At 40.0% G+C, this 14,317-nt stretch overlaps 1 protein-coding gene across 1 annotated transcript in view; it reads right to left on the bottom strand.

Moving 5' to 3' along the window:
- The window catches only part of CCDC171 (coiled-coil domain containing 171), a 162,862-nt gene that overhangs the window by 37,489 nt on the left and 111,056 nt on the right, over positions 1 to 14,317 (bottom strand). The window contains 1 exon segment of the mRNA XM_051643553.1: positions 11,497 to 11,628. Coding sequence (XP_051499513.1) covers positions 11,497 to 11,628 — 132 coding nt within the window.

Genomic DNA, 14,317 nt, shown 5'->3' with positions numbered 1-14,317 from the left:
CAATGTGTTTCTAAGCAGGAACAATCAGATTTACTGCTATTCCATTTGCCTGCTAGGCATGAAAAGTTTACTCAGTTCCACAGTCTATTTTCCAAAAAAGTAAAATTTGAAGCAAGTCTCACATTAAATAAATGTAGAACAAATCAAGTATCTAGGCTAGTGACCTTTGCTGAGGTACAAACATTACATTTTGACATGCAGGAGACTTGCTGCTCCAAATCTTGTCCTGTGGTCTTTGCAAGGTTTTCTAAAAACTTCAGAACTTCAACTTGTAACCTTTAGCTTGTTTGATATTAACGTTATTTATTTTAAAAGTTATTCATTTGAGACTGGGAAACTGGATGGAGGGAAAGTCTGGCACTACAGGCAGTGGCAATGGCATGATGCTTTGGCTCTCTAATCTCTCCCTTTAGTATTTGCCATTCATGATACAATCAGGAAGAGGTGGACCTACAAACAGGTGCTGCAATTGGAAAAGAGCATACAATCTGCCTCTGAACAGTGAGAAGTCAGAACTAAAATACAGTCTTCAGGCATTAAATGGGCATTGCAAGTTTGCAATGGTGGAATGGGCGACTTCCTTTCTGATTTTTTTAGTTTAGAACTGCAATTTTGTCAAAAAATGCCATGATATGGAAGCAAACCACAGGAATCTAAGTATAAGTTCTATCAAGGTTTCAGAAGGATAAAAAAATTGAGGTCTTTCCATGGACATTATCTTTTTAATAGCCATGAAAGACTCAAATCTTTGCAGGTAAAGTTGCCAATGTGCAGGCTATGTATACCTATTATGGAGGTTAACAAAATAGTTCCACATTCACCCACTTTCCATTACTTTAGCACCCTCCAGCCCTCTCCACTTTCTCCCTAATTTCTTACCATCCTTCTGCTTCTAATGGGAAGAGACCATAATGAAGGAAGAAACCATAGTGAAGGAAGAGTTGAAGATGGTGATAATGTTGTGTAGTGGACCAGTATTAGTTAAAAATGAGTGCAGTGTTTCAAGCATATTTGTCCTGGAACACCTACAGCAATAGTTCTTATCAATCCTAAGAAATAACGTTTTTCACAGTCCAATACAAACTCTGGAACTTGTGACCCTAGGATTGACCTTAGGATTCTAGCAGCACATATTCCTAGACGATCAATCAATTCAGTAACTGAGAAAATAAGATCATGGGTTCAAAGTAGTTAATTATGATTTGTGCAAGATGACCATGAAAAAAACAATATTCACAGATAACATATGTTCATTTATGAGCCACAACTCACACACCTCTCCCCCCGAAAAAAAACACCAGAACTCAAAATTAATTTGTGGCAAATTGGTAGAATTTGGTGAAAAACACGTTAACATTTAATCCTTTCAAAATTCATCCTCTTTGAATTTCACTTCAGTGGAATACCACTTGGGATGCTATCCCAGTGTATTCATTCAATATAGTACAACTGTGGAATTAACAAAACAGCCTGTTTTTTATACCTACTTCTATATTCTGAAGGGTTTACTGTGTTTTTCTTAATGCTTAAGTTGCATATGCATTGCTATATTTTCATCTAACTGCTGTCACTTATATTGTCATGCAGAAGGGCAAATCAGGGTCAGTTTATGTAAGAGGCATCAATCTCAAAAACTTCATCAGTCTTTTTTCAAGGCATTATGCAAAGAAAGCTGACATTAAGAGAGCCTTAACTGACAGCAAATGAAATCAATCAGCAAATCACTAAGCCATAATAAACTCGCTCAAGTTGTAGATAACCCTTCCTCTTCCAGGTCTTTAACAACGCCCATCAAATGCAGTATCTGGGCAGAAATGTCTCCCCTGATTCCATTACAAAATTATTGCACTAATATAGTGCATTATTTAATATACTTTTCTTACTCTGCAAGCTTTTGATAAGAATAACAAACAGAAAGAGACATATTTTATAATAATGGAATACTAAGCAGTTTAGTGAACAAGACTAAAAAAAAAATTCAGCAATTGAAGAACTTTTTTTTTAGTTCAAATGTAATTAAGAAAATAGTTTGATCCCGTTTCTGATACTAAGATATTTGTGTAATAAAGTCTATTGCCTTATTAACTCCTATTGCTGAGACTCACTTGCTCAGCATTTCTTCTTAGTGAAATCACATGAATCAGTAGAAAAAAGTAAGGCTCCAGACAATTCCTAATCTTTCATGATATGCCCTTCAATAATTCCTTTTGTAACACACATGATTATCAACAGTTTGACAGCTGTGCTTCTAAATGGGTCTATCTGTGCTACAACAGCACACACTGCAGACATTATCAAACAATACAGTCACATCCAAGCTACACAGTGGTTATCTGGTGAAATTACTCCTTTTTTGAAGATACTGTGCAAAGATAATCCCATGCAGTTCTTACAGATAGTATTTCTGAAGTAAGAAAAACTGCCTAACAAACAAGGCGCTGTGAAAGCCGTATTTGTTATTTTCTGGTATTGAATGCTGCTTTCTTTTTGTAGTTACAGCATTTACAAGTCTGCCCTTATTCACTGAGGCAGCTTTGAGTAAATATTGAGATCACCATGTCTCTAGAGCAATTTTTCTCATAAAAGAATAGTGACTGAAGTCAATAAAGATGCTTCCTGTTGAGTCCTTATGGTATAAGATGCAGCAACCTGGTAACCAGCAGGGAAGAAAACCCACCCCAGGATTACAAGAAGCAGCAAAGTAAATAAATAAACTTGGTGCATTAAGATAGTATTTTACACAGTTTTTACAGAGCTTTCTTGTGTATCATCACAGATCATTCATAAGAGATTACCCACATCCAACATACATAAAAAAGTCTAAGTGGAAAAAGGCAGATAGTTACACAACAGCTTGACAGGGTCAAGAAAGAAAATTTTCCATCAGGAAAGGTTTCTTAAAGGTTAAATGATTATATACTAACTATGGTATTCAAGACAATCAGCAGCAGATCTTAACTGAAAGTATTTACAAAACTAATAATGCTTATGAAAGAGGCTGGACAAGAAATTATTCGTTTCACAGGCATGAAGAGACAGCTTTCAGTAATTGATTAATTGGTGATTACAGATACTGACTTTGATATTTACAGTCCCGTAGTGCAAAAGACTTAAGAGGGCTTGGGTGCAATCAGTACATCAGCTAACTACAAACCCTTCTGAGAAGAGTTCTTTGTGTGCTTTCCATTTATTAGAATGCAGAAATGGCAGGGAAGAAAAAAAAAATTGTGAAAGACTGGCTGAGAAAGCCAGGGAAAGGGACTAACAATAAAGGAAAGGGGGGAAAGAAGGAATGTAGAGACAGCAATATAAAACTCCTAGAGGACAGGCCAGAAAAGACTGCTAAAAAGAAATACTGTGAAGAGTTAACACAGTTAACTCACAGAAAGGCAAAGGGGTGTGAAATTCAAATTATAAGAGGCAAATTTCCAACATCACTGGCATTTTGAAGATGCCTCACTTTCTATGTTTTAAAACGTGTTTTGTGAACATAAGTTAATGTTAGGTTTTAAAGGTATTACAGTTAACATAAGTGTCCTAAAATGGATTCTAAATATTTAGACATGACTCCAGACACCAAATGAATGTATTCAAGGAGATGAAATTAAGAGTTCATCTTATGTTTCCTCCATCTGGTTATTCAGATTTGACTTAGTCGTTAATCATTGTTTCTTAAGCCCTGCACCAACTTTATTTTTGACAAAGTGAAATTTGCAAAAGGTCAGAGCTGCAAGGGGTGTCATTCCACCCACTTATTTATGAGTATTTCAACTCAAGGTGCATGTGCAAAGTATCATATTAATAAAGAATTGCTTCTCTCTTTAAACAGTATATTGAAAGGCAGGCTCATAGTCAGTCTAAAAGCAGCACATCTTGACACTAGATAGGAAATTAGTCCTTTTGGAGAGGAGAAGAAAAGAGGACAACCCAAGTGCTGTTGAACTCCTGGAGAAAGAAGACCTAGTTTTAGCTCTCCAATTCCAGAGGAGGCAGCACTCTGGCCTCTATAATGAAGTGCATAGTTCCTTCTGCTCTTGTAATGCTGTAATGCAGAAGTGTGTGAATGTTGGGTGCATTTGTATTTAAATGCACTATCCTCAAGGCTCTATCAAAAAGGTTTCTCCTTTTAAAAAATTAAGAAAAAGTGTCCAAAACAGAAGTTCAAAGTTCAAATACTAATGCCTCAGTTTTCAAGCAGCTATTTCACAATTAATTCATCCCATTAAGGCCTCATACCAGAAGTGATTTATGTTTAAAAGACTTACCTTACACAGAGGACAAAATACGATGATAGAATTATAACCTTGGTATGGTTGACTGGGGAAGCTAAAGCACGGGTTATTTTTTAACTCTCTCATTATAGTTGTGGGGAGCGACATGGGAAGAAACAGATGCATCCAGTCTATTCACACATGGCTTTGTGGCTGGTGTCACCACCACTATTTTGGGGTTTTTGATAATGGAATGGCCTACATGGCACCAGGCCTGCTGGCATCAGAGAGGATTCATCTTTCTCAAAGGGGGAAGAGGGTCTTCCCTCAGAGGCCTTCAAGGCTTATTGACAGTGCTTTAAAATAGATTTGAAGAGGGAGGGGGATAACATCAGGCTTGCCTGTGACAAGCTGTGGGATGACACACCAAGGTTAGAGGGACACAGTGCTAGCAAGGGAACTCAGCCTGTTACCTGGAGATGGGATGGCTACACCGCAGCACACTTGAAGTCTTGTGGAGATGAGCCCAGGGCTCCTGAGGTGACAGGAGCCAACAGGGAAAGCCCGATGAAATGCCTCAAAGGAATTCCAGCCACTCCAGCCAGAAAGTCAGCTTCTTCAGGGGCCCAGCTTAAATGCCTCTATGCAAACACGTGCAGCATGGGCAACAAACAAGAGGAGTAAGAGACATACACGTGCCTGCAGGGCTATGATCTTATTAGGATCGTGGAGACGTGGTGAGATTACTCCTAAGGCTGGAGTGTTGGTATGGAAGGACACAGACTGTTTAGGAAGGGAAGGCAGGGGACAACAGGAGGGGGTGTCACCTTCTATTTCAATGGCCAGCTGGAATGCATGGAGGTTTACCTGGGGATGGATGACGAGTTAACCAAGAGCTTATGGGTCAGGATTGAATGGAGGGCAGGGACAGAGGACATCATATAGTGTGGGTGCACTACAGTCAACCTGACGAGGAAGACCCAGTGGATGAGGCCCTTCATAAACAGATAGGAGTTGCCTCTCATTCACCAGCCCTGGTCCTCCAGGGGCACTTCAACCACCCCAGTATCTGTTGGAGGGACAACACAGCAGGGCATAAACAATCCAGGAGGTTCCTGGGATGCACTGATGATGCCTTCCTTCTTCAAGTGATAGAGGAGTCAACAAGGAGACGTGCTATGCTGGACCCAAACCAGTTTATGATTCTATGAATGTTACCTCTGAAATAGCTTGCTTTCTTGACTTCATAAGAAGTTTTTATTGGCAAATACACACAAGAAAGAGAAGGCAGCTGCCAGGAGCCAGAAGCACTTGCAGGAGTCACTCTCAAGACCTGGGCATTGCCAGGGCTATGTCAATCACCCCTACACCTATAAAAAAGCAGCCTAGGAAAAGTAAGCAACAAGGACCATGGCAAGCAGAGCAGGCAAAGAGAGCATGAGGTGTCAGCCAGAGCATGACATGCAGTTCATGTAGGTAGGGCCTAGCTGTCCTGCTAGGTCCAGAAGTGAGTTCCACTAGTGGTCATCACCCTCTTAGAAGGGGCTTAGCTCTGGTATCCACCTGGCTCTGTCCTCTGCACTTGCCAGATGCAGATGGCAACCCAGAAAGAACTTCCAAACATGTGATGTGGCAACCCAGACAGAGAGAGGGCACTGAATGCACCCTCAGTAACTTTGGTGACACCACCAAGCTGTGAGGTGCAGTCAACACACTGGAGGGAAGGCATGTCATCCAGAGGGAGCTCGACTGACTTGAGAGAAGTTCCTGTGCAAACTGCATGAAGTTCAACAAGGTCAAGTACAAGGTCCTGCACCTGGGTCAGAGCAATCCCATGCACAAACATAGGCTTGTTGGAGAATGGATCTCTGAGAAGAAAGACTTGGGGGTGTTGGTTGATGAGAAACTGAACTTGAGCTGGCAACGTGAACTTGCAGCCCAGAAAGTCAACCACGTCCTGGGCTGCATCAAAAGAAGGGTGACCAGTAGGTCAAGGGAGGGCATTCTCCCTCTCCGCTCCACTTCCGTGAGATCCCACCTGGAGTACTGTGTCCAGATCTGGCGTCCTCAACACAGGAAGGACATGGAGCTCTTGGAGATGAGAGCCAGAAAGATGATGAGAGGACTGGAGCACATCTTCTATGAAGACAGGCTGAGAGAATTTGGGCTATTTAGCTGGGAGAAAAGAAGCCTCTGGGGAGACCTCATAGTGACCTTCCAGTACCTGAAGGGGCTACAGGAAAGCTAGGGAGAGACATCTTGCAATGAGAGGACAAGGGGTAATGGATCAAAATGAAAGAGGGTAAATTTATATTAGACATTAGGAAGAAATTCTTTAATGTGAGGATGGTGAGACAGTGAAACACATTGACCAGGGAAGTTGTGGAAGCCCCATCCCTGGAAGTGTTCAAGGCCAGACTTGATGGGATTTAGAGCAAGATGATCTAGTTGGAAGTGTCCTGCCCATGGCAGGGAGGTTGGATCTAAATGATCCTTAAGGTCCCTTGCAACCCAAACCATTCTAGGATCCTATTTTTTGAGAAAAAAACATTAGCAGAGTTACGCATATTTTTTACCTTTTAATCTATCAAGAATAAATCTAAAATTAATGACCTAGTGAAAATAAATACAAATTAAGAATTTATGTTTGCACAATTAATTAGAAAAAATGGACCTAATACGCAATTGGATAATGCATGGCCAAATCTTACATGAATACATAATTTATGTAAAATAAATGGTAACAACCTACTCCTTCTTAAATTTATAGTGACTGTATGCTAACACTGAAGATACATCAGTATATGACTACAGGACTATCACCACTGTAAGTTTTTACATTATTACTGTACCCTTCATTTCAAATTACCTCAAAACTTCCTAAACCTTCATGAACAGATGGATACATGCTGAAGGCAGAGAAAGAGGGAGAATAAGAGAGAGGGGGCACAAGATGGGGTAGGTGGGAGGAAGAGGCAGAGAGGGAGAGAGCCAGAGGCACCACGGGAACTGAAAGATAAGAGAGAGAGGTAGAGCAAGCGAGACAGAGCCAGAATGGGAAAGCTAGGTATGGGGAGCTGGGGAGAGGTGCAGAGAGTGCAAGAGAGGGAGACCAAAGCAGAGCAGCATGCAGAGATGGACCAGTGGAAAGCACAAGTGCACATTCAGCAGAGAGCAGGCACAGCAGGGAGAGAGAAAGAGCATCAGAGAGTGAGTGCATGCACGGCAGTGTGCACAAAGCACAGAGCATGTGTGCAGCAGAGAGTGCACATGAGCAGTGGAGGGTGTGCACACAGAGCAGACGGACAGACAGCAGCAGCAGCAAACAAGATTGTGTGGCAGAGGGAGAGACAAAAAGGAGAGGGACACAGAGACAGACATGACAAAGTGAAAATTCCATCTCAAACCAACTTCAAGCAGAGAAAGTAGACCACAAGTGTATAGTATCTTTCAGAATTAAGGGACAGCTTAGTAATGAAAAACAGAGATTTACCTACTCAAGTTCTTGGTTATAATAAACAAAACAAAACAAACAAACAAAAGCAAACAAACAAACAAAAGGAATTCCCAACAGTCGGGACAACCTTACATCTGAGAAGGGCAGCACACAAAAAAAAAGCTTTTTCCTAAGACCTATAAATACTGAAAATACATATATATGCAGTGCTTTTATACTAGAAGCCTGCCTATAGTCTTATCCTCACATCTCCTTTTTCATACACCACCTAAATGCATTAAATATTAATATCCTTATTAAAGTCACTCACAAAACTTGTCCATTTGGATTCTTTAATTCATATAAATCCTGTAAAACAGCAACGCAAGTTCACCTGTGAATACTGGTATTCTTCTAAATCAACATCCAGAAGTCATGTTCTTTAGCAACCAGAAACCAAAGAAGTAAGAGGCCTTCCATGCCAAATACTGACCAAAACCACCATAAATTAATAGGGCCAATTAATAAAATATGCAAATGGAGGCTTTGAAGACAGAGGCCAAGGTAGTTCCCATGTCACAGAAAACTATAACCCTTTCCCTAATTTCGCATCTGCAGGCAGCTACCACATGTGAACATCCGCGGCTGCCTCATCACACAGCCACAAGCACTTCTTTCAGACATGCTGCAGATGTTCCGCCTTTTGTCTGCAGTGGTAACATTCAAGTATGGCCAGAACAGCACACCTTAAATCCTCATGTGTTTCAGGTGCTTGAGAATACTACTATATTTTCCACTTTCAAACCTAGGTAAGTTACAAACTAACTTTGTGACTTAACATCCTTCATGGCTATTAAAAACAGATGAGAGCATTTCAAAGCTCTAGCAATCATATCATTCCACTCTTCAAGATACTGCACTTTTTCCATTAGTTATCCAATTGAAGCGAAATTTTCAAACTATTTTGGTACTTTTTGTCACAGTTTCCAAGAACAAAACAAACACCTAGAAATTTGGTCATAGTTTCACTACTTGCTCAGGGCTTTAGAAGACAGTTAGTGCAAGGACATCCTTGCTGAATGACTTATATTTCAATCTTTTATGTATGTTTGCAATTCAAGAGTCATTACATAAAGTGTAGGCTTTGGAGAAGATACACAGAACTTTGTGTGCCAAATACTTAATTTCATTAGCTAAAGGTCTATCACTAAAGTGTACAACACATTATTTACAAGATGCATACCATTTCCAATACAGCTTAACCATTTTTTTCATTTGGGAATGACAGGGGGTTTATTTGTGGGCTTGTCTGATCAACCCTGTAAACATTCATGGTATCTGGAATGTCAGGTCCACCTACTAGAAAAAAACAACCTTCTGGTTTTACAAGATGATTAATTAAATACGCCACAAAAAAAGCAAATCTCTGATAGCAAGTGACAGTCAAGCAACTTAAGTTCATTATGCCAATCTTCTTTTCACTTGTCTCTTATAAAGAAAGCGTATTTTTCCTAAGAAACATTCATATAGAGATAACAGCAGTTTACAAATTCTAAGACTTTCCATATTCCAGATAACAAGGAATACAGGTCCCTATTGCTGCTGAGCCCACCAAGTAAATTAAGGATAGCAGATTTCATTCAAAATGCCTTTAAGAGCCACCTGCTATGTGAAAAATTTGGGAAAAAAAGATAACCTATGCAGATGTGCATGTGCATACAAATATACAAGCTTTTTTCCTTCCTCTCTGTGGGGAACTCTCATATCATGAAAAATTATATACATTGATCCAATGGTTATAAGTTTATTATTTATTACTGAATCCAGCCACCTACTACAAACTGGATGCAGGAATAATAAAAATTAAACAATGCAGTTTTCTGTGCCAGTGCTTCATCCCTATCATAATACTGTCTAATTGCAGATCTTAATTTTTATGCCGTTTTTAAGAGGAAACCATCAAATAACAATAAATCTAGACTTGGAAAAAAACTCCTTATGTCTTAACACTTGGAGAAAATAAGGCCTTTAACTGAAATGTACCTGGCACAGACTAAGTATAAAGCACATATAATAGCAGCAGTTATAACATGGACCATTCATGCAAACAATTACACTGGTTTTAGTAAGTAATCACTTTATGGACTTTTATATACTTTTATATACTTTTATATACAGTGAAATTAAAATCAATTAGCTGACTCCTAGCTATAAAAGGGAAATTTTACAACAAAACTCTGTAACATGATTAGAAGGTTATCAAACAGGCACTATGTAACTAGAGACAAGGTGAGGAGGGGAAAAGGAACTGCACACTGAGACAGACTGTGAACCCTTGATGCTGTTTGTGTATGTAAAGAGTAACCATATGTAATTGGAGCTGCTGGGTGAACAAAAAGTATGTTTACAATACTGCAACACCACCAAGCTACCCAGCGCATATACTGCTCTCTGTTAGTTATTCAACAAACACTCTATTCAAATGTCAAATGCAACTTCTTCTGCTTCTCTTCATCTTGTTAAAAAGAAAGAAGTAACAGACAGTCTTGCTAGTGCTTCTAACAATCTCTCTGAGGTTAAAAAAGGACAGGAGTGGGGATGGGACAATAAAAAAACCACCCACAGCTATCACTGTATAGGCTACCGAATTAGAATACCAGTATTTAAAAGCTGGTGATTTCCTACAGCAGCTTCTTTGAAAAGATGACACCTGTGGAACCTTTTGCACAGCCTTAAAGGGATCATCACTGTACTGGGGAAACATTCGCAACTCTACTCTCTGCTAGAGACGTACAGCTGTCCTAACTAAAAGTCTCAAGTACTATGTACTGCTACTTTGGTTTGCAAATAATACAATAATACAGATATAATTTAAATCTTTATCATATCAAAACCCATGCATGCAAGATGGCAACCATGAGAAATGTCCAGCTGACAATCTGCCTTTCTTGAATGTTTGATTTTGTGACCCTGTTCCTGCAATTACATACTGCATCTAGAACAAAAAATCCACAATAAATCAAAAAGGACTGCTACAGAAAAGCAGACACAATGTGCAATGCTTGCATTGCCTAACTCCCTTGCACTTTGCACAACTAGCTTTTCCTCTCTCTGATTCACATGGAAGAGCACAATTAAAGAACCATGTACTCACTCTGCCTTTCTCACATGCAGAAAACAAAATGTTCTGCCTTTAGCAATAATGTATTGTAAGAATGAAGTGATTCTGCACCTCTATGAAGACTAAGGGATAGTTTGTGTGTAAAACATAACAAACTTAAAACCAGTGAGGACGTACAGAATGCATTTTCAAAGCTGAAAACATGTACATTTTCAGTTCATTTTTCCTTTTTCCCATTCTCCTTCCAACAAAATCAGTATTTTGAAGGATACAAGTCTTCATACATTTATGAACAAAATACCTTCTATATTTAAGTATTACAAATATCAGTTTCTTTTAATTTAAGAATGCTCAAAAAACACTATTACTTAAAAGCCTGTCTTTTTTTTTTCCCCTATTTTATTTGTCTTGCTTAAATGGGGGGGGGGAAGAAAATAGGGGGATGGAACAGAGTGATATTAATTTTAATATATAACATCTACATTTTTTCATTTTCATATTCCTGTCAGTTATTTAACATTATAACTGCAAAATTAAAAGTTTGTATCACCTCTGAAATAACTTATCAAAGAGTGCATTTGGAAATTATCTATCGTTCAACTGTTGATTGACTGCAACAGTTTTGACGCTTTTTGTTTACCACACACCCAGAGCAGTCTAGCTTCTTTTTCCATCTCAGGCGGAAAAAAAAAGGGAAAAAAAGAAACAGGATTATTTCAGACTCTAACCTGAAATGCTACAACCTCTGGTCTGCCCTTCAGCCCTTCCACTGCAAAGGTCTCTAGGTGCAGTTTGGGTAGCTGCAGGGTGAAGTCATTCCTGGTTGCCGCAGTCCGTGACAGCAAGGTCTGATCTCTGACCTAAGGGGAAAAAAACAGCATCAATGGTAATTCCCCTTCAGACACATTAACTGGGATGAACTGGGTCCCCCTGAGCCCACTGAGTGGACTTGCATTGATCGCTGGACCTGAAATCCATGAATAAATTTAGGACTAATTGATTTTTCGTTGCAAATAAATCTCTAATTCAGAGTGCTGGGAGAGAATGTTAAGAAGAAAAAGCATCTTCCCCTCGTCTGAAATGAGAAGGGAAGAAGAGACAGTTAAGGGCTCAGAAGCCCAGCTGGTATATACATTTCACAGATATGTCCCCTGTAATAACCTCGTAAGAAAAGAGGTTCTGACTCAAGCAAACATCATCTATGCAATCGAAAAGTTCGTGTCATCACAACAAGAAGCTGCCATGTGAGTTCTGCCTACTGCAGGGAGATCGTAACAGTCCTCAACAGTAAGTTTCACTTATCACCAATCCCGTTAAACCCCAGATTAACATTAATAACCCTGAAACAAACCCAAATCAACCAGCCCGTAGCTCTGCAACCAACACCAGGAGGAAAACAAACAAACAAAGCAAAACAAAATCCTCTCCTAGATTTCTCATTGTGGACGACACAAGCAACCGATTGGCAGCCACCGGCTTTCAGCCGGTTTCCAGCCGGTCCCGCGGGAGCGGGCGCTGCGGCAGCTCCCCCGGGATGCGGCATTTCCCCCGGGATGCAGCATTTCCCCCGGGATGCGGCATTTCCCCCGGGATGCGGCATTTCCCCCGGGACGCGGCAGCTCCGGGCGGGCCGGGCCGGGCCGGGCCGGGCCGGGCGGGCGGCCCCGCAGCCCAGGCGCCTGGTGCCACAGCGCCACCTGCTGGCCGCGGCGGGAGCGGCAGGCGGGCAGGCAGGGCGGACGCGGCAGCAGCCGGTGCCCGTGCTGGGAACGCAGCGTTTGCCCGGGAAGTGGTTTTGGCTGCTCCCCATCCCCACCTGTAACTAGTCTAGATGGGAAACTGCAGGTATGTAACGCGTAACTTCCATGGACGCTTGCATTCCATTCGCATCCATCAACCGTTCGCCACACACATCCCGCTTCTCATTCTGCTCAGTACAAAAGTCAGCATGTGCACCTCCAGGAGATCCCAGCACTCAGATGAGATTCTAACACAGACGGGCAGAAACCCATACAAATAAATATTAGTACAAATGAATAGATAAAATAGTTTGGCAGAGACTGTATTGTTACTTAACAAATTGCTAGTAATGCAAAAGTAATTTCCTGTCTTCAACAGCACCACAGTCTGACACCAAAACATACACTATACTGAATACATGTAAATCAACAGACGCACTGTTTACTAAATACTATCTAATTTTCAGTTCCTTTTAGAACCTCCCTTGCACAAAGAAACTCGCCAAACATGAGTTAAAATATAGGTCCACTCATTTTAAATCCCAGATTACTTTTTTGTAACCACCAACACAATTTGATTTTTGTAAACTGTTGATTGAGAGTGAATGTATTTCAAATGCCAGCACAGCCTTTGAAATCTGCTCTGATTGTAAGAAGCAGACACGTGTAAACCTACTGATACAAAGAAGAAAAAGACTTTATTTTATTCGTTGCTCTGTTCTGTGGGAATAGGGAGCCCTACATTTCCCAAGCTGACCTAAAGAACTCCTGTCAGTACCTGTGGCTGCCAAACATATGCACTATGATGCAATTTTTATAACAGGAAAGGTCCTTTACACATTTTTTGCACACATAGTGCACTAGGTTCAGGAAATACAGTCCTGTGGAACCAACATGCTCTGTCTAGTGTTCTGTCAGCATGTGTAATTCTGGTCAGATGTTAACCTTGCTGAATATAACAAAATACATTACTTTAAATACACACACACATACATACACTTGATTTACATTTTTATAGCTTATATATCCCAACTTTTCAGTGTCTTTGCTGCCAGGATGCACACAGATAAAAGAAAACATTAATGTGGATTAAGGTACTAAGAATTTATCAACATCAAACCACCAGTGTTTTGCCTTCTACCCTTCTGAACCGTAGTCAATAGATCTAAATATTTTACTGCACCCTGGCCAATTCATTGTTTGATGTTTAAAAACTCACCCAGAATCAAAGAAAATTTATTAAATTTCAGCCCCCAAATGAGATACTATTAGCTTTGAAAGTCAAGTTTAACTGCGATATTGATGATTCTCTTTTTTCTGTGACAAAATTCACAGGGGAAATCCCTATGTCAAAGTACAAAAGCAGATTGCTAATACTACTGGGAAAAAAACAATGTATAAGCAATGTAGGTATAATACACACACAATACAGACTTCGGAAGTCCTTTTAACCCTGTTAGTTTCAAACTCCCCATTTTAGTACTGGGGCCTCACACTCACTGAACAATAAAATACAAAAGCAATTTTTGAAAATGGCTGAATTATGGTGAATATATGCCATTAATACCACCACACAAGAACAGTACTAGCTCCTTAAAGAGTATGAAATCTGATATGAAGATTCACAACTTAAAAACAACAACAACAACAACAACAAAAAAAACCCAAACCCTTCCTGTGTTCATAAATACTTACATCATAAATATCAAAGTAAAGACGTGCATTATGCTGTGAAACAGAAAACAAAGCTAAAGTTTTCATTTGAAAAATACTCACAAGCTTTCAGGAAAAGCTTTAAGAGTGAAAGACT

Source organism: Apus apus, chromosome Z (genome assembly GCF_020740795.1).
Source record: "Apus apus isolate bApuApu2 chromosome Z, bApuApu2.pri.cur, whole genome shotgun sequence".
Taxonomy (NCBI): domain Eukaryota; kingdom Metazoa; phylum Chordata; class Aves; order Apodiformes; family Apodidae; genus Apus; species Apus apus.
Note: the sequence above shows the minus strand (reverse complement) of the source record. Positions and strands in the feature narration are given on the sequence as shown.